The 21,908-nt window shown below is 42.9% G+C and overlaps 1 protein-coding gene across 1 annotated transcript in view; it reads right to left on the bottom strand.

Annotated features, from left to right (window-relative positions):
- ENPP2 (ectonucleotide pyrophosphatase/phosphodiesterase 2) overlaps positions 1-21,908 on the bottom strand; it is a gene marked incomplete at its 5' end in the record, with an annotated part of 69,935 nt that overhangs the window by 42,026 nt on the left and 6,001 nt on the right. The window contains 5 exon segments of the mRNA XM_082305746.1: positions 72-169; positions 1,414-1,474; positions 3,519-3,644; positions 5,776-5,931; positions 11,821-11,923. Of these exon segments, the coding sequence (XP_082161872.1) occupies positions 72-169; positions 1,414-1,474; positions 3,519-3,644; positions 5,776-5,931; positions 11,821-11,923 (544 nt within the window).

The raw sequence follows: 21,908 nt of genomic DNA, 5'->3' as shown, positions 1-21,908 counted from the left end.
AACGAACAGTGAAAATAACCGAGTTGAAAGAGATTGTCTTTTGTTTATTGTAAGAAAACAGATGTACTCACTCAGTTTTTCAATATTGGGCATGACCTTGTTCCCTTTCTTCATATATGATGCACGGAAACCGTCAACAGAGAAGATGATCAAAGGGGGACGAACAAAGCTAAAAACAAAAGCAGCGGGAGCGTAAGGCAGCATTTCAATTTTTTTTTTTATTTCCACTTGCTCACTGAGACTCCAGAGAATCTAAAGTACAGTTACTGCATATGCTATATGTCTATAGTTTTTTTGCTTACTTAACAGATCAGCACAAACTGGTGATCTTCACACTTAGTAACATCCAGTGTTAGCTCACAGTCGGTGAAAGGGCTGAGCTCCAACATAAAAGATATCTTCCCTGAGCAGCTAAAAGCATATAGCCCAAAAAGGCAAGTGCTTATAGAAGGAGACAGAGAAGGAAAAAAATTAGTATGCATGAGTACCCACCCTAGCATACAATCTGTAGTTAAAAACCACATGTCTCATGACAGCTGGTCTCCTCTCTTAACAAACAAAAGTCCATGTGGCATTTTGAGTGACCTCTGTGAGGCAGAGCTCATTCTCACATACTAAAGATGACAGTATTTCATGTTATTTTATTACATTTTTATTTACTGCTGCTACTGGGACTTGACCCTAGGCAGGCAGAGATGTGTCCTGGATGGACACATCTGGGCTTTTAATGTTAGTCTCCTACTGCGTGGGTAAGCAGCCACCACTGTCACCAGGAGAAGCAGGGGCTCCTATCTTGTCCAAACTATCCTCCTACTAGTACAGGGTCAGCTGCCGCCCAGCACAGCACCTGAGCAGACACTCACCTTTAAGGATAATAGTGAGCCAACCAGTTTCAAAAGTGCTTACTTTCTCAGTTATTCATGTGCTCAAATACCTCACTAAGTCAAGCCTGTATCCAATTGAAATTTAGAAATCCTTTCCTTTAGGAAGATAACGCTAAAAGTACAAAATTCAATTAAAAAAAAATGGCCTGAACTGTGTTCACATATGGCTCAACCTGAACTTTTCTGAAATCAGGAAAACCTAAACCTTTCCACTGCCTTCAAGGGAGTTTGGTTACCTTCCCTGTGTGGGTAAGTGAAGCAGGCAAACCCCTCAGCAGGTGATCAAAGACCAAGAGTTCAAGCCAACATATCATGCAGCACTACTGATCCAGCAGCTCAAAGGCAAATGCGTTACAATATTATCAGCCTAATTGTAGAAATGGTGAAGCGCAGAAAAGCATCCAACCCACAGCCATTCAGTCTGCGTGACAGGGCCAGTGCAGAAATGCAGTGTTCCGAGGCCCAGCGCAGAGCCAGGGACCATCAGTCTTGCTGCATTTGACTTTGCAGTTGCCTGCAAAACACTTACCCTGCTGGACATTCAGGAGCCTTTATCTCTTCACAGTCATCATCCACCCAGTGGGTTTCTCCTACCAGAAAAGTCACATTGGAGTTTCAAAAAAAAAAAAAAAAAAAACACACACCTTTGGACACAGCTACAGGTTTCAGAGAAAATGTCAAAAAAAATAAAGTCTAGCTCCAGGTAATGGACTGTCTTGTCATAATTCCCATGAATAATTCACAAAGCTGAACAAATGATCTGGTTGTATTCTATTCAACAAGATTATCCAAACTAGCACTCCTAGAAGTAGCTGTTAAAACTGGAGTTAAAAGTGTCCTTTTGACCGCAGGAGACAGTGGTAATGCTTTAGACACAGTGGTCATCTATTTTAATTTTTTATTTTTGATCTGACAAAAACAGGTAGTGCTGCTTCTGGCTGTGAATTCCCACCCTCCTCCCCACCAGCTCTGATGTCTCCATAAGCTGATTCAGCTGGCTAAAGACACAAAACAAAATTCATTCTGGGGAAGAAAAACAACCCTAAATAGTTTCCAGCTGGTTTAGAGAGCTGATCAGCTCATGGATGAGGTGAGACTCAGACACAGCTAAAAAAAGCATTAATACTCTTTCAGAGCTAGATTAGTTAAAGTTACTTTATGTAATCAACTATTTTCTTAAGGTTTTCACTGCTGAATGCTGACTATAGAGTGGCTCATGACTTGCACTTTCACAGGTCAATTGAAAAACAAATTATTAGCTAATGAGGCTCACTTCCTGAACCTGGCACTATTAAAGGAACTGCAGTTCAATTAAATGACCAAAACAAAAAGCACCATAGAAAAGATCTGCAGGAAATGTGTCCTGCAGCAATTCCAACTGACCATGACAGGAGGTGGAGGGACAATTTCCAAGACAGAAAAAAACCAGCACGCCATCCTCAGATAGGCAAAGGCACGAATAAAGAGGAAACACTGTTCTCACATAAGGCTTACTCCTGTCAGAGTGCCAGGGTCATTGAGATCATTTGTTATTAGCCAATTAAACAAAGATTATGTACATTAAAGCTGGAGACATGTAAATTCCTCAGTCTTGACCCTTGTAAGAGGGAGCTTACAAAAAAGGCAGGAACTGAAAACTATACCAGTATTTAAGTGGTTTCAGCCTTGGGTTTCTTTGGGAAGGGGAAGAATGTAATCTCGGGGGGCTTGCTAGAAGATACGTATTTCATTTGGATTCCCAACACCAAAACTCAAGTGAAGAAGAAAAGAAGTAAAGAATGTATGGATCTGGTCTATTATCATTTTCTGAACATATGCAGTTGGCCAGAATGGTGTGGAAAAAAAAAATTTCAAACTGTAACACTTCCACCAGTAAAGTTAATGAATGAAAAATCTGAGAACTAGCTGAGATACAAAAGTGAGAACCTGTAAAGCTCGTTACCAAGGATAAGACCTGCTCCAAATAGGAGACACATTACAGAAGGCAGGACATGCCCCAAGAGATCAGGGCAGAGGATGAAAATTAAGCCTTCACAGCCCATCCACCCACCAACCAGTGCAGGCCATACTGCAGCAATGGTGTATCTAGAAGGTGGTATGGTCATTCCCAACATGTCATCTGAAGCCCGTGCCACCCATCTGCAAAATACAGACCTTGTATTCTTGCAACTAGTTCTCTCTCACAAGAAACAAAGCCTACAGGTGTTAGGCCAAGTAGTTTAAGCAGGAGCTTTTGTGGTGGGGAGAGGTCTTTGAGATGGAGATAACATATCTAGGAATGCTCCATTCCTTCTGAGACCATCAGATATCCCTGCTTTCCCTGTGATGCAGACAAATGCATCTGAACACTTTTGTGTTTTGCTTTAAACTCTTCTTCATCCAGCCACACCTCTTCTCTTTCTATCGGTATCTCTACAGGCAAAGACAAGGTCCTTCCACTATCAACAAATTAGAAGTATTCACCTCTGCTAGTGCCCAGAAAATCACAAATGTAATTCCCCATTCTTCCCCCCTCCTCCCAAAAATCAGAACTAAACAAGGAGAGGGTTCCTTCTTAAGAAGAAAATTCTATAGCCACAGGGCTGTCTTCTATCAGGTTTGGAAAGATAAGAGGTAGAAAGACCAAAGTCGTACCTTTGCAAATGACTTGGTAATTAGTACAACAATCTCCTCTACTTAAGCAGTCTTCAGAGCAGTGACAAGCATTGTCATCATTCCTGGTTTCTCCACAGCGATCTTTGGTACATTCCCAGCCCCGAGCTAAAATATTCACAAGGTAAGCAAGAATGAGAGATTATAATCAAAACAAAAAGTACTCACTCAAGCCATAATGACAACACTCTAGTCGCTAAAGTTGGATGTAAAGTTTATGGCCCTATTTTAGTGATTTCAAGACCTCTGAAGTAGACATGTCAACCAGAAACAAAAAGGACCCTTGTGTCCTGCAGGTGCAGGAGCCCTCCTCCACCCCCACACAAGTGCTTCTGCTACCCCCAGGTGTTGTACTCCAAGCTTTGTACAACCTGAATGCCAGAAAATGTGTGGAAGGGAGAAGACAAGAAAGGATCTTGAAAGATAAATGGTGGGGCCTGGAGCACAAACTAAGAATTCTGGTTTTTCTTGGGAAATCCATTCTTTTTCTCGCAACTATTCAAGTCCCCAGTTCAATCCACGGGAAATAAGAGAGAGTTGAAAAGAGACTATGTAGATACCAATTGATGCCTTACTCCCATCAGTTCCTCACCCACAGGGGGAGATTAAGTACCAACTGCAAAGTTATGAGAACAAGAGCTGCTCTTCAAGGAAAAGCATGGCACAGCTGCTGTAAAACACTCCAGCTCTTATCATCTTGCAAATGAAGTTAGGACCTAAGGGCCTGTCTAAATTAGGGTGCTCTCTCAAGGGCAGTACATTGCTACACTTTGGAATAGGGCCTAAGGACATAAGCATATGGTTTTCCATGTCCTGGCTCAATCAACAAGAAACTTCAAAAAAGACTTCAGACAACATTCACCCAGTAAAAAACACACCACATCAGAACAACATCTTTTACCCCCTTTTCTCCTTCATTTGGGGCTTTTTTTCTATAAATAAGTAATATTTACAGATTGTACATGTGATAATTGCCTTAATAAATGCCTATGGGAGTACATGACAATTCACCCAACAGTCCCAAGGGCTATGCAGGTATCCATACACATATGTGGACATGGTTTGCTGCGGACAGGAGGCTGAGGAACTGACTGCCCTTCGGTAGCAAATATCTTGTATTGTGATGGAAGTCTTCAAAAAAACCTCTCATTCTACAGTCATTTATACCAGGAGCAAAACAGCATCAGCCTAAAATTCAGAAGTTTTTGGCCTGGAACTAAAGTAGTTTTTCATACTGGATTAGCTCACCATTTCTTGGTACCAAGCTATTAAAATGATACTATTATAAACAGAACTGAGGAAGTCAGGACTCTTAAGCATGGCACATCCATGGGCAATCATATTTTTCATCATTAGACTTCTGGCTGCTTATTAAGTGTAATTCTTTAATAAAGCAAGAAAATGTTTAATGGCAAAAGTAGAAGGCACCTGTGTCAACTCTGACCACTGTGCAAACACTCAAAGAGATGGGTACAACTAATAATTTAAATGCACTATGCTAAGAAGTAAAACATAAGTCATGGCTCTCTTTGAAGTTTTCCTTGCCTATGACTCATGAAAAAAAACAAAAAGAAAATGAACCCAGTGCTGTATTTCCATCCCCCAGGGTCCAACGAATTGAAGTCAAACGTTTTTACCAGTGTGTTATATGCATCCTGACATCTGGAAATCGGAGTCCGGGGCAAGGATAACAAGCCCAGCCTGTCACCTGCAGCTCGCTCCGAGAGGATCTGCACGACTTCAACGCTCTCAGCTTCAGAGGCACCTTCATGAGTAACCATAATGCACAGTCCACAAGTAAGCATGAATTGCTCCAATATTAAGTTATCACTTAGGAGAAAAAAGGACGGCTGACACGAAATGACCAACCTCCAGCCTTTACCGTGTCTCTTTTCGTTGTAACCTGGAGGTCAGACTGGTGCCTGAATGCTGATTATTGCTTTTAATTGAGTATCAGAAGATCTACTTTTCATGTAGTATGAATAGTACCCTGCTTTTTTTGCCCTGGAAACCATGGCTGAAACCCAGCAGCGAGGAGCAATAGGTGCGCATCCCTACGGCTCCTTGCAAGGAAACATGGGCTGGATTTTGGGCTGAGCCAAGCCTGCCTGGCAAGGTGAGGTGCAGAGGAGATGCAGGTTATGGCAGGGAGCTCTGGCTTGTCGTGGCAGGTTCCGACCGCTGGCATAAGCCAGGCATCAGCAGCGCCCGGCGGTGCAGGACAGGAGTCCCATCGTACCTGTCTTTAAGCACAGCTCATCAAAGTCGAAGCAGCAGCTGTTGTAGCTCTTGCACAGGTTGTCACAGCGGCAGCCAGGAGGCTCTGCCTCTTGAAGTTCAAAGCATCTGTTTTTGCAGGAGCCAGAGGTACTGATCCAGGGGGAATCTGACAGGACTGTGTGGAACAAGAAACAGGGCAACATCTGTGAGGCTGGCAGTGGTGGGATGGGTGGCTCAGTCCTGAGCCACTGGGATGAGCAAAACCTCAGCTGCCTGCTCTGGGGAAGGGAGCAGGGAGAGGAGAAGGGTTGCTTGAAGAAACAAACAAAAAAAAACCAAAAAAAGAACAAATTCCAAAAAGGTTGCTCTATTTATTTTTTCTTGGGGGGGGGGGGGGGGGGGGGGGGGGGGGTGAAGGAGGAAGCAGTGTGCTGTGATAATGTCCTGCAAAGAAACAGCCCTGGCTTTACCTCTGTAACAATCAAGAGATCATTAGCAGAAATGTATTGAAGTCTCCAAGGCCCCATTCCAGGAGCTGCAGCTATTCCTCAGAAGCAGGGCTTTGTTTTCAGAAACCAAGTGACATTTTCATGGCTGGCTGGGCAGTTTGCATAGGAAAGGACTGCAATTAATCTACATGCAGTCAGCAGGACTCGGTTTGCTATACTGGAAGGCGCCAAATCAGTGTCAAGCATGAAAGAAAAGTGTAAGATGCTCTATAAATTAATGGAGAGACAAAGCAAGGCTTTTTGGTGGGCTTCTGCAGAGCATTAAATTAGAAAAACTTAATAAAATACAAAAATATGTAATATATCAATATATACGTAAATCAATATATTTGATGTGTATAACTAAATGCAGGACTGCCAGTCTGAAAACCATGAATAATGTATTAGACTTCAATAATCTATTTATTAGTAAGGGCCCTTGCTGTCAAAGCTGATATGTACTTGTCTGCTCTTTTCTCAAAACTTAGTATTTTATACACTTTATATATTTTATACATTTTTCCTATAAGAAAATCCTACATAGCAGCTTATATGAAGCAGGAAAATTGTGTGCTACTCTCCAGGATTAATCATATTTTATGAAATAAAATAATGACTGTATGTTATTCTTTAAAAACAGAGGTGTTCCAAGGAAAATTTCACAATGCCTTTTGTTCCTTGAGAGACCTATTAAATTAAGTCTTTGAAACTGTCTTGGGGTTTGTTTTCTTTTAGACCACAGTTTGGTTTTGGCAAACCTCACCATGATTAGCAGTATGATTTTGGGAGGACTGATGCAATGGCACTTTTGAGAAACAGTTGCTCTGATCTTTTCTTATAGATCTTTCCCCTACTCTTTTACGTAGCTGAAAGTTTAGTCTCCACATAAACTGAGGGAAAATCAATTCCCAAACAAGATGGGATTATCCCAGAACTGTGAGAATGAATGGAAAAGAAGATGAAGGGGGAGTTTGGAGGTGACATTGTATTGGCTGATGTCCCACCAGCTCCCATCCCCCCAGCACTACTGCTGCACCGCTTCCCTTGGACTGGCACTGGCACCAGTTGGACACCAGCATAAACCATTTCAGGGAGCAAACCTGGCAGCAAATCAACCCTACAGCAAGATAATGGGTAAGAAAACCAAACCTACCATGGCTGTAGTCATGGATCATGGCAGTGGCAAGGCACATTCATACAACTGCTAGAAAATGTAGTGGTAGACAACTATGTCTCTGCTTGTCTGCTTTTTTCAATCAGGTCAGTAACATCATATGCACAGTGAAGTTTCACTCTATAGGTACATACCCTGCAAGCACGCTCATAATGAGCCATCAATATTTTGGCCATCTGGAGTTCCAAGGAGCTAAAGGTCATGTATCTATGCTGGCAACACACAGATCAGTATTTTCTTTGTTCACATTCATAGGCCACAAAGCTATGTTAGAAATGAATCACATGAGAGTTGTTTCAAAGCATGCTAACACTCAGATTTTCAGAGATATGAAATCTTGTTCCTTATTCTTAATGACAGCTGCTTCCTGCCAAATGCTGCTGAAAATGTACTAAAGAATATTTCCATATTATTTAACCCCTTCTACTACTTTTTGTTTTGGAAGCTAGGTAACATATAATCACAGATCCAGTAAGCTGCAAATCAAAGGTATTACGGACTCCAAGGTATTACATAGCAGCATACACTATATATTCCTTACACTGGCTTTGCCCTCTTCATTTCAAAGGGATGAGAGGGAGATCATCTCAGAAGGTCAAAAAACAGATGTCAGCATGCGTTTAGGAAAGAGAAGGTGTAAATCTGACTGCAGATTACATAAGGGACAGAGTCAACTGCAGCTCAAGGAATGTCTCGCTGTTGTAAAGAGCAGCTCATTTATCAGGAAACCACTGGAACAAATTGCCCACAGAGGCTATGCAATCTCTGATCTTGAAGATTTTGAAGAACAGGTTAGACCAAGATCTGTCAGGAGCACTGCAGTAATAACTGACCATGTCTTGGGATATAGAGAAGGTCTACATAGCTGTTTAAGGTCCCCTCTAGCTCCATCTTCTATAACTGCAAGTAGGGTTGGTTTCCATTTCACATAAGAAAGGTTTAGTCCAGCTGCCTTGTCTGCTATTTTTTCACATCTATTGACAACTGCTTTATTACTGATGTGACAAATTATCCCAAATTACTTAGCAAATTCAAGTCACACCTTGTGAGTCAGTGTAGGACACTTTCCATATCACAACACAAAAGAGAACTTGGTTTAATTCCTCTGATCTCTGAATACACTGAGATCGTTCCTTTGTTTATGATGCTTGACCTTGCCTTTGCAGCCAGACCATGATTTTCAGGTCGTGCACAATGCCGTGGCATGGGTACTGGTGCATGCAGAATAGTTTGAAAATATATTACGAGGAGCTCCGTCCCTGGTGAGCATTTTCAAATTAACAGAAGCCCCTGTACAGAACAAACTTACACAATTTCAAAATCCTTTTCAAAATTCCTGCATCCCTCCATAGCTCCTGCAATCAGACCATGCAGCAGACCTCAACATGAAGATCCTCCCCTCCTTATTTACTACATAAAGCTTTTCACATCTTTTTCCATGTGTTCTTTTTTTGGCCAGCTAAGCTCAAAACAACCACCTAAGGATTGTCTCTTATGTCACAGGTTAGAGAAAGAACTTACATAGGGGAACAGTGCCTTCCTGGTTCAGTCCATGGAGGTTATTACATTTCCATTGTAAATGTGTTATATTTACCTTGGAAAGTGCTGTATCAAACTACTTGCTCTGATTCTATCTGATTACAATATTTAAAAAAAAATCAAATCCATTTACTTCCAGTAGTGTTTCAATCATAGGACTACACAATATAGATGTGCTTACACAGTTATTACAGGAAGGAGACCATCTGGTAAGAATTTGCCATTTTGGATCCTATGGATCCTATATAGAACCTATATGGATCAACCAAATACTTATATAAAACTTCTAGAACAGCAGTTTTGCTAGATAATATTCATATTATGAACTTGCATTTCATTTAGCAGAATGCCATTGCAATGAGTAAAATTTCAATGAAAAGTCATATAAAGCAAAAAATACCTCCTAACTGTTCCAATACAAGAAAGATATGACTCCGTTTTTAACAACGTGCTTAAAAATCCAGTGAGAAGGGATAGAAAAACTTCAGTGTTTCTCCTCCCAAAATTTAAGATATCATCCTGCCATGACCAAGGAACATGCTTCAAGAGACTACTAAGGCCATTTTCCCTGAAAGTGCTTACAAAGATGTCTAGAAAGTTCATAAAGCAAATAACTCACAAAGGCAAAGTTATGAAAAAATGGGAGCCTTGGTTCTCTACTGTCTTTTAGAAATTTTATGTCAAAAAATTATTTTAATGAAATAATTTGTTGGGTACAAATATTAAGCATCTCAAATGTATAAAGGCATATATATCTGTACAATGTAAAAAGAGAACAAGAACGGAGTTGTAGGCTTTATGGTGCTTCTTTGACATGCATTTATAAGGGAAAAAAAATGGTTTTGACTCATAGATAAATTCTATGCTAGGTGAAAACTGAAATTTCCTTGCAATCATGGCATACCCCTGGAGAAATAACAAATTGGTCATATACAGTAATGGTTGGTAAAGAGACGGTGTTTTGTCAACGCAAAATAATTAATTCTAAACACTAAGAAACCTGGAAATAAATAAGCCAAAGCAGAGTGGAGTTGAAGAAGAATTTATAACAATCTCTTATTCTGGATATTTCATTGCCCTGGGCTTCTGCAGAAGTACAACTGGAAGTCATACAACTACAAGAGCCTAAATAGGTTCTTTCATCACAGTGCTTTAATTTCGTTAAGCACCTCTCCAGTGTAACCTTTTACTTTCTCCTTTAGACAGATGTGACTACAATACTTTATTCTTTGCTATCACATACTTTTTTTTTACTGCAATAAAAGTAACCAAGCTGCGTAAACACAGAAGGGACAAAACCCTCCATTACTTTTCTGCCTCTCATTGTTACACCCTGGACTGGGCTACTTCAATGCCAGGTGCTGGTCCAATCCCACCTGTAAACCAATTCTCAACAGACTGCCAAAAGTAGCCCACCTCCTGCCCTTTTGCAAGAGATCCTGTATTTCTTCCTATTTTCCTAGAATGCTGAGCTAAACCTCCTGCTATGGGAAACAGCCCGCAGCTACGGATCCCAGCCCTGGCGGTGTTGAACAGTGCTGGCTGGCTCAGCAGGGTTGGCACTGAGGAGCTGCAATGGGTCCCCAATATCAGACCTTTGGGACTTCAGTACAAATCAACTGCCCTAAAGCCTAGACGGTCACCAGCAAAAGCAAAGCGACTGGCAGTCAGGTGTTGAAGACATGAAATGCAAATCCTACACGTCACTATTACACACACTACGCAACTGCTCTACAGTTAACGTACTAGAAGTTAAAAATAGAAATAAATTTGTTTTTCAAGCAAATTTTTTTTCACTGTCGTATAAAGATCAAAAGCAACAGCTGCTGTCTTTTTGGTTACCTAAAATGCCTCTGCTCAGTGATCAGCAGCCCTGATTGTGGCTGTGATTAGACACCAATTCCTGTGAAAGAGCGGGGAGGGAGGGACACAGATTCGTTACCAGGAACACAACAAACTCAGGCCACGGTAAACTATTTATAATTAAAATTCACAAGCTATCATTACAGACGTGTATTGCAAATGAATCCCTTTCACTTCAATTGTGTTAACCAGCTCTAAGTCAATGACCACAGGTTTCCTTTCTCCTGCCAAAGGAAGGAACAGAGACACAAGTCAAGCCTACGTTTTTTTCTTAAAAGAAAAAAGACTAGTTTTCCATTTTATATATTTTTCCACTTGGACTGTGCCTGAGCTCACAAAACCCTATACTGCCCCAGAACACAAACAACAGTCCCTTCTGTGGCATGTTCTTGCTTTCCTCCAAAGAAAAAAGTAGGAGGCAAAAGAAAACCAGACGCCTCGGTGACAGCACATCTGCGCGAGCACCTGCTCTCCTCTCCCCGGCCCTCTCCGCCGTCAGATGTCTGCCGTCTACTGTTCACAAACCAGCATGACCTCAGGAGCCACAGAAATCCCAAAAGCTTTTCTCACCCAGCGCCTCTTGAAAGCATTAATCAAGTTTCTAGAAACCGCTTCAATAGCTACCAAAATAAAACCAGTACCCTTAAACCCATCGGGGTGTTTCTCTTAGCTCTAGAAGGAAACTGTGTGGAGCACAAAACATGGCAAACGCTATGTAGGAGCTGATGAGACCGGTCTCTGTGAGACTGACAGTGCTCACTCCTAAAATAAGCTAGATTTTCTATAGTCACATGCACACAGAGCAAAAGTTTAAGTAAATAGGAGACCTATAGGTGAGTCCCAAAGGTCAACTGACTCAGGCTCAGTGAGTTATTTATTCTTCTCTGTATCCCAGAGGGAAAAGGAACAAGCAAACTACTGTTTCGGAGTAGGAGTGGTTTCCAACCACAGTATAGAACATAAGGGTATTGCGATGCACAATTTATGTCCGTTACTGTACCTGAGACGGGACCCTCATCCCATTCTTCAGATCTCCTAAATCGATGTGTTGTAAATCCCATGCAGACATTTACTCCAAAGGCAAAAGCAAATAAAGATATAACCTGCAAAAGTAAAACAGCAAAGTGAGCAAACTGTGCAAAAAGCAGGACTTTGGAGCTAAGAGCATTACGATTAAAGCGGCAGAGATGGTCCTCTGTACATTCAAGCTCCCCGGCACTGCAGTTCCCATCACTGGAGCAGCAGCTGACAGCGTCACCGTTGGAGAGTAACACAAACCAGAAGGGGTTTATGAATAAAACATCTCTGTCCGAAGCTGAAACGCTCCTTTTTGTAGGAACTTATTCAGGAGAGACGGGCTACTCCTCCTCTAAAAGCAAACACGCTCCTCTCCTCCCCTACCTGGTGCGAGTGGACGCAGCTCTTCTGAGCCATACTAGAGAATTCTTGAAAAGCCTGCACTGCACCGTCGCCTTTTCTTTATAGTGAGCGCAGAGCTCTGTTTGCTCTGGGAGTTCAGGCTATTAGCTACAAGTAATCCCACCTGGTGAGGTTGACAGGCTCGTGTGATTTGTCCAGGGGGTGATTTCATCATGTTTCACTCACAAATCGCAGCTCCGAGTGCAAGAAGCTCCAGGCATCATCCCTCGCTGCGCCCTCCCCCCAAACACACACACGCACGCTTTTATGTGGTTTCCTCTGGCAAAGCAGGGCTTTCTTATGTTGCTGCGGCCAATAGTGTTCCTGCTTGTTTTATTCCCCTCGCAAAAGTAACATGGTTAAAAGAGAAACCAAATGCGTCTCCATCTGGCTCGGAGAAGAAGGGGGGGGAAGCTCACTCGGGGCTGCGAAATGAAAATATCCCGATGCCACCCTCAAATGTCACCCAACGTTGCAGGCGCTGCTGCGCGGTGGGCTCGGCGCACGGGGCGAGCACGCAGCCGCAGCTGCCGACCTTGCGACGGCCGGGTGGGTTTTGGGAGCTCGGGCACCCGTCTCATTCTCCAAGGGTGCTCCTGATGTTTCTAAGTGGGTCTCAGAGCAGAGTGCCCCCAAAACTGGGGACACCTTCGGGGGGGGGGGGGGGGGGCGTCAATGCTGTTCTGTGCTGCTGTAGTGGTGCAAGGCTTGGATTGATGGAAACGCAAGCAGTTTTATCTGAATAGCTGGAAACCGCAGACTTCCAGAAAGGAAGGGAAGCCACACGTTCCCTCTGCCCCACATTTTCCCATTTTCATCAACAACAACAGAAAACTTGGCTGTTTGGATAAGGACTTCTATTTACAAAGCAAATGATTATGCTGAGCAGAATTACGGTTCAAATCAGTGGCTTAAATATTATTTGCCAAGGCAAATTATTTACCAGTGTAGTTCGCCACTTTTTTCTCTGATGAAAGCTTCTTTCATTAAAGTGTTTACCAACAATTACATTTAAAGGGACAGAGTCAAGGTTCGTAAGCCCTCGGATGGACTGAGCCTCCCTTGGGACCTGTCCCGTATTCTATACTGGCATTAAGAAACACAGTACAGTTTTCTTTAAACTCTCTTGCAATATTAAACACATACAATTTTGAGCTTTGTTTAGAGGTACCTTTTACCTGCTGCAACATCTGTCTTTCTCCACCATGTAGCTTTACAGGGCAGTGGCTAAAAAGCCCTCCTCTTTGCTACCCACACCTTATCAGCCTGCCAGACTTTGCTAGGAGCTGATCCTTTTTTATGCAATTTCTTAACCAAAAGTGGCTCCATTGTGCAGCTGCATCTTTGTACTGCAAGCCTCAGGGAAATGCAATTAGCCTGAGAAGACCTACATCTTAGCTACACCAGGACATCGTATTCCTCTCCCTTGCACAGACCAAGACTGTGAAGTCAAGACCCATCTTCTAATGTTCACTTCATCACTAGCTGGGTTGAAAATGAAATAGGTTGCAACAGGCAATATTTTTCTGGTAAAAAAACTGCACAGAGGTCTAGAGAAAAGTAATCACCAAAATTTTTATTAGCTGTTGCTATAAAATTCTTCACCCTTAGCCTCTGGTATATCCTGTGGTTAAATAACTTCACCCCCAAGCACTAGGTAAGTACCGCAGTGTGTGACTGCAGCAGAAGGGAAACCAAAGACATCACAAATAAAATCGCTCAGTGGTGTTGCCTGTCTATCCCAGCTAATGAAGTTCACAATTTCATGGGCAAAACATGGGAATCAGCAGCCCCAAGCTCTCCTCCAGCCTGGGACCCTTAGACCCAGGCAAAACACAACTGAATTTTCAAATTCTGAGTGCCCAAGCCAATATGTCTAGCCTCATTTGCAGAGATGCTGACCCTTTGCTGTTCCTGAATATCTTCCTAACACACAGGTGCTCAGGTCTTTAGAAAGAAGGTTCCTACATAAGTTAAAAATGGCCACCGAGAAAAATAAAGGAAGAAACAAAACCAAAATATACAACATCATGGATGACTTCTACTGATTTGAAAATACATATTTCATTTTTCCACTCATGTAACCTCTCTGGAGCTTGTAAACCGCACAATTTCACATAAATGGAGGAGCTCATTTTATGTTTCCTGGTCCATGCTACAAGTATATTATATTAATTAACCTCCTTTGTAATATTCTTTAGAACTATAGATGATGATGACTCTGAAACTGTTAATCTTTTTCATATGTGTTATGTAAGACACATTTTCCAGTAGCTCTGAACTGACCGCATACTCAGATGCACAATCATCTTTTTGTCACAAGGATTCTGCCTGAAGCCACCCCACAGATGCACAAGGAACTTATTAACATAAACAAGCTCTAATGATTTTGTTCAGGCAAATTTCACTGCTGGGATCACTGGCAATTAACTTTTTAAGCAATTAATTGCCATTTTACTCATCAGAATAGGGAAAACTAAAGCTGAAATAATGTATTCCTGGCCCAAGAATGCATTGGTTCAGTGCAAGTTTTAGGGCTTAAATGAAACACATTAAAAAGGAACTCTGACAAGACCAACAGAATATGGAATGCCTCTTCATCAATTATTATGCATTAGAATTGGCCTTCGGCTTTTATGATCATACTGATTATTATTTAACTCGGGATGCAAAACTTCCAACCAGCCACTAGGTGACACTTTAAATGAGAAATTCATACTGCAACATTTCACAGTTACAAGCATTCCTGTTCTGCTATTGCACAGAGTTAATATAAGAAAGGCAATATTTACAGCCTTATCTAAAACTGATTTTTCTTGAGCGTTTTTTTTAATGAGAAAAGAAAACGCAGAGAAATCAAGTATGTTGGCTGAGTCAGAGGTTGGGGATGGAGTGGGCTCTAGAGAAATAAGCCTTTTTGGCTACTCATCTCCATTTTGCGCTGCTGGGTGCAGCCACATCGGGTGAGCGGGGAGGCAGGGTGAAAGCTTCCCGTGTGCTTAACAGCAGCATGAAAGGCAGAAAGGTGAAGGACTTCTCCAAATTGTCCCAGAGCTCTCACCCCCCCAAACACAGCTGCCCCATATAGTTGTGGCCAAGAAAAACAGTTAGTCAGGTACATGAAATAGCAATTTCACAGAACAAAACCTTTTGATAAACTAGGGAAGTTCAAGCAGTGTCCATATCAAGTCTCCTCAGATACAAGCACTGTGAAAACAAATAAGCTTCCAGCAGCTGAAGTGAGCATGGGAAGATGTGGGTACCTCGCTGAAAACACCCTGAGGCTTTTCAGCAAAACCAAAGAGGCACAACATAACAAGAAGAGCTGATTCTGGTGTATAAAGGACTTTATATTTTTATAGGACTTTATAGATCAAAACCAAATATCTTTGGCACTCAGCCAGCGCAGTGACTGATAAACAAGACAAAGAAGGAAGAGAAGGCGAGTGTGTGAGGGCAAGGACAGCAAAGGCAGCCAGGGTCAGCAGTCTCATCACCAAAAGAGAGGCGAGAAGAGTAAGAGTCAGTGCAGGAGGGCAATGACCTGCAATGAGCAGTCCCTCAGCTGGGATCAGCCCAGGATCCAGGCTACAGCCACATACAGGAGCCCAGAAACATGATTGCACAGCCTGGGTATGCAGGAAGAAATACACAGGAGCTGCTGAAGGATGAGGGACCTGTATCTGCTTGGCTTGTAAGAGTACCACTGAAGCCCCAAAAATAGGGTCACTGAGAAGTCCTCTTTACCTGGTGGAGGCAAAAAACTCCAGCAAGTGATAGATTTCAAATGGCTGGCAAGCTGGCTTGGAAACAAAAAATTACAATCTGCTCATAAAGGGTAGGAGAGGACACAGATGTTCGCATGGATGCATTAAGGGGGCAGAGAGGGTATAGAGGAAAAGAAGCTATTAGCAGAGACAAGGGTCAGACCGTCCCTTCCTTGGGCTTTAGGACATGTTGTGAGAGTTGCAGAAGCTTCTGCAAGTATCTTTTTTTCTTACAGATGAAAAAGCTGCATTTTGTCAAGGAGGCGATTTCCCTGGCAGAGGGCACAGGACTGACTGCCACGGAGCCGCACCACCAAGCCCACTGCTACCCCATGAGACTGGGAAGACCCACAGACCAGGCTGTGCTCACGAAAGTACAGCCTCCTCACCACAGTACCTCACAGCACCGCCTGACAGCACCTGGCAGCTTGAGGAACAGTCACTAATTATCTGTCTGCTCATCACCACCCTGAGGGGAAAGGTATGCAAACCATAGTGCCTGGTGCACCAGAGGAGCACGCTGAGAACAACTTTCTTAACCAGAGAGATCCATAAAGGGATGCCAGACCCTCAGGGATGATCACGAACAAATTAAAGTCTTTAAAATTGCAGTTTGCTGCAGCCCAACCCCTGAGGCACCAAGTGCCTTAGGCACCTATAGGCCCATCAACATTTCTGAGCACCCTACATAACGCCTGCAGGGTTCACAGGGCTGGGAGCTGAGCGTCTGAATCTGGCCTGAATCTCACTGAGGACGACCAGCAAAGCACGTCGCATTCCTCCTTGTCTCGCCTTCCAGCAAGTGCCCTCCCAGGACAGCTCCCAAATCACTTTCTGCACAAAACACAGGTGTATCGGGTGCACACCCATCCAAAACTGAGCCTACACGCTCTGCTTACCCAGAGAGAGAAGAGGAACCGCTGGCCAAGGGAGGACCTGAGTCCCAGTCTCTCTGCTTTACTCATATAAAACACCTATATACTCACTGGAACAAGGACTGAAACCCCGGTAGGTAGCCAGGTGAAAAAAGGAGGGCATGATGCAGCATGGGAGTAAATTCTCCCACACCCCACATCCGATACGGCAGCTTCAGTGGCTGAACGAGGGCTGTGGACTTGCAAGAGCACTGCAGCTCGTGGAGCTGCCCCTGATGCCTGTGGAGGGGCCTTAGCTCAAGTGCATCCTACACACGCAGTCACCATTTGTGACCACACACAAGCAAAGCAAGGTTTATAAGCGAGGTCATGTCTTTTATCAGAGCAGCTAGGTTAGCTGAAAAAAGAAGACAAGTTTTCAGTGACCTGAAGAAAGCTTTGCGTGCCTGAATGCCTGTCTATCTCCTCCCAGCAGTACTACAGCTAATAGACCAGCCGCTCCAATACAGGGTATTACACCTCTCCCTGTGAACTGCACGCATGACAGCAACAGCATTAACACTAGTCCAACACACATACATTCGTCACCTTCAAAGAAACTAACATTTTCCCAATTCAGTTTCTGGACAATATTATTATTATCAAGCAGCACAAGTACTTCACTAAAACACACTGAGTTCAGAACTATATTTCTTAAGATAATCGTATATAAAAAATCTAGCATGCTGCAGAATAAAAACTGTTCTGTGATGAAAAATCAACTCTTCATGGAGGGGATGAATGAGTTAAACGCGGAGCCAAAGAGCCCATATGTGTTTTTAATGCCGTCCATGGGAGGCTAAGTATGTCTTTATGTCCTCATCCTTGCTTTCCACTATTTGAGATGGTGACGAGTATCACAGGTGCCCATCGACAGCTTTACGTCCATCTTCTTAAAAGAGCTGTAGGCTTCAGTGGTGTGAAAATCACCCACCTACCCCCTGACAGTAGTCTGGCGGTCTCAAGGGCCTTGCTTGGTACCTTGTATGGGCCACACACAATCACTGTTAATTTATTTGAATTTTACAAGTGATACAAGCTATTCTGTCCCACAAAAACCATAGCCCTTTAGAAACAATGAGTTAAAGCTAAAAAAAAAGAGAAAAAAAAAACAAAACAAAGATGGGAAAGCTACTTAAAGATGCAATAAAGAAGGTTTTCTAGGCTTCAAATCATGTTCCTAGTTTCTTTGTGTAACTTGTATGTGCGTCCTTTACCATGTTCAAACCTTTCTCCATAGAATATTAGCTTTGAATTTCCTGGGTATATAAGACTTCTTGTGGGGACTTCTGCAATAATCTTGTAACATATCTCTCCTACTTAATCATATTTACCCTCGGCCCAAACTCTATTTTGGCACACTTTTCAAGCTCAAGGCTTGGTTATGATTAAAGAATTTCCAAGTGCTAATCTCTTCCCTACAAGAAAAATGTGGATATAATTAATACTGTTTTGTTTACTTTGAGTTTGTTTTCTTTGCCAAACAAGAGTTTCTGTTTGTTTGTTTTAAATCTCTCTTTTTTAACGTTTTTGGCACTCGGATCAAAAAAGTATTTTAATTAATATTTTTCTTCTCGTTAATCTAAAAAAAACGCTGGTATTTTCTAAATAGCAAAACCCCATTTGATTTCAGTTTAAAGAGATATGTCACCAGCAATATTGTTCTCTAACTTGCCTGCAGTTGAGGCTTTGGACATTGATGCTCTGTAGCACTGATACTTCTGGGGAAAAAGCAAAGTGGGATCAGGCTGGAAGCAGCGGCTTTCCCCACAACAAACAGGGACATGTCCTCACATGGGCACATTTTCCTCCTGTTCCTATGTGCAAGGAGTCATCTCAAGACTGAAGAATTGGCTGCTGTTATGGTGACCTCTAAGTGTCTATCCCTATGAAAGCTTTTTGGGCACAGTAAATGTGCGAACATAGGACAGGCTGTGGCAGTGGTGTAGTTAAGGCAAAAAAAGGCTGTGGGCCTTCTGAGCCTTGAACCTACTTCACCAGAACACAGGTCCAGCTCAAGTTCAGAGCTGTTTTATTTGCATAGGGACTGCAAGACTGCACCACTAAATGCAATCAGTCCAGCATAAAGAGAAGGAAATCCTCTATTAAAAAAAATCCTGAAGAAATTAGGACAGCTGAAGAAGACATGACCTCTGAAAAAGAAAAATAACAATTACTAAAAGCTGGCTAAACTCCCTGATCTGATTCACTGAGTGGCCCCGTGAGCACTTAGGTGGAAGAGGATACAATAGGAACTGCACAGCCTTCCGCCCAAAGAATGCATGAAATGAGGACCCAGCTAACACTGTCACAGACTTAGCCCCATCTGCAACCTCTTTTTGGGGGTACTGATTTATCTCATAGTCGAAAGACACATCTTTATAACTAACTTACACAAGCTTAATCTATCCCCAGCTGTTGAGAAGGGTTAGAGTATTTGATTAACTTGGAAATAACTGGATTTTCTAACCTTTTCCTTCAGAACAGAAATAAAACCAGCAGGTAGAGTCCAGATACCAAGAGTCTACTAGCAGCCTTGGCAGACTGGCTAATCCTTGCCATCACTTCATCCCTCTCACCCCCAACAACCATTCCTAGGGCCATGCTGCGAGTCAAAACAGGTTAAAAAATTCCCTTCTTTTGACAGGTTTTGCAGTTCGATGGGTTCCCTGCTCTGGTCCTCAGCCCTGAAAGCAGCGTGTCTGTGAGATACAGTGAGCTGCAAGCTGCTCCTGCTTCTGAACCCCAAGCTGGGTGCTGTAAATAAGCAGCATCCCATGGCCAGCGGAGCGGGGGGCAGAGCGCAGGCAAGCTCTTCTCTGGCCCCCGACTCGCTGCTGCTCCCAGGGGAGCAGTGTCGCCGCAGCATACGCTCAGCTCGCCGCATTTCTTAACGTGCATCTGCTGCTGCCTGTTTTAACAGCAAAGCACAAAAGCGTAAAACAATTGCATATTACTTTTTAGGTCATTTCGGACAGATGGGCTACTTTCCAAGCATCACAAATTTTCCTAAGCTGAACCGTGTCACCACCACTTTAGTCAAACGCCAGCTTTTTTTTCTGATTACAGCCAAGTGCAAAGATGACAAATGTAAGTACAAAGGGAAAAACATCCTGTTGGAACAGTACTCCCTGTTTTCTCCGGGTGAGAAAAGTATAAGCCACATTTCAACAACAAAACAATGTGATCCATTGCTGGATTTTTTTTTTTTAAACCCATATCATAATGTGTAACTTGTAACATTCAAGCTCTGCAGGAATGGAATAGAAAAAAATGAATGAAAGTTAGAAATCAAAAATATACAACTCTGCTAGCATGAGTTTGCATAAAGATTATCAGGGGGGTGATGTAAATACTTTTTTCACCTTTTCAGCATAAAACTTTGGAAAGGAATAAAGAATAATTTTTTAAATGGATTAAACAAGTAGACTACTGTAGGGAAACTCTGTCCACTTAAATATTAATACGTTTCTTCAATATTTTAAAGCAAATAATCTTACTGAGTTAAGTTTTGTTTAACTCATCTATTTTTTCACCTAGCAATACAAGAATTTCAGAAAGAATCGGTTCCTCAGTTTAATGATTGCTGACTGCTGTAAAACAAAAGCAGTTCTGCTTTGCTCAGCTTTCACAGAAGGCTCCCCACCCCAGTAAATCTCTTTTTAGAGACAAGACTAAAGCCAGCTTGAAATTATATTTGTTGAAGTTTCTCAGGGCAGAGACAGATGTTCCTGGGCATCCACAGAGAGCCTGCAAAACAGCTGGGACTATTTAATTTAGCATCCTTTCACTGCCCAATGCTACCCATTCTCCAAGACGCTGCAACCAAATGCCTTTGAAGGCAACGTCGGATCCAACTCACATAAAAAGGACTTGAGTAAACTACCGCTCAGGTGAGGAGTGGAGACACCTCCTTTTCCAGCAATAGCTTTGCCAGTTGAAGGTAAGGCCTCCAGTGCCTGCTGTCCCTGCTCAGGTGTGTAAACTCAACATTTCATCCTTTCGGGTGAGGAGTTGCCCAGCCTGGCTGTTTCTCCCCTGTCTCTGCACCACACTGACCATGGGAGTTTCACTGCTTGGGTGATCTTCCTCCTGCCTGGTGCTGAGGAACACTATGATTAAATCACCTTTTAAAAAAAAAAAAAAATAAAAACAAAATCCAAAACAACACACTTTGGGTAAAGAAGCCAGGATGGATGATGGAAACAGGCAAGGAGCAGCAATATCTTCAGGTGACAGCTGAAGTCAGCAGAGGAGGAGCACCCCTAGCCCGAGGGTGAACTGGGTTCTCTTTGCACTGCAAACGAGCAGGAGCACATACGAGCTTCCTCTGTGGTAGCTTAAGCCACGACAGCTGTTTTGAACATGAGTATAACCTCATGTTCATACCCCTGCTTGTAGGCAGCCTAAGCCTGCTGAAACATCTGCTTGGTTCCACAGATAAATCACCATGGTTTTGGAAGGTACCAGATTAAAAAAATGACACTAGGAAAGCTTCTGCTTTCATTGCTTCCTACTCTGACGCATTATAAGTAAAACAAATAAGCCAACCCGCAATCCCCGTTGTACCAGGGCAGGTGGAAGTGCAGTCAGACGGCAGCGCTGTGTTAAGCAGCCAGGACAGAGGGCACAGGGCAGACGTGTGGGAGGCTTTTGGAGAGGCATCAGCTTCAGCAAATAAGCCAGGCCTGATGCTGCCAGCAGCAACTGCCAGGACAGCACGGTAGATGAAGAGCACCCAATATCCCATGACTGTCACAGCCATCTCCTACCATCCGTGGGGCAATGCTGGGTTGGGTGGGCAGAGCAATGGAAGGGCAGAAAAAGACATCTTAGTGTTGAGGGTGAAAAGAGACAAAATATATTAGGAGAACAGAGCTCTGGAGATTCCAAAAGGGAATCTTTCCTTCTTTTTCCCTCTGTTGTGGGGCTTGGGGGAAGGAAACCATCCTTGTGATCTCTGCTCTATTGTTAATGCTCTGTCTCAG

This window comes from Platalea leucorodia, assembly GCF_965183815.1.
Source record: "Platalea leucorodia genome assembly, chromosome: 1".
Lineage (NCBI taxonomy): Eukaryota > Metazoa > Chordata > Aves > Pelecaniformes > Threskiornithidae > Platalea > Platalea leucorodia.
This window is presented reverse-complemented; position numbering and strand designations above follow the sequence as displayed.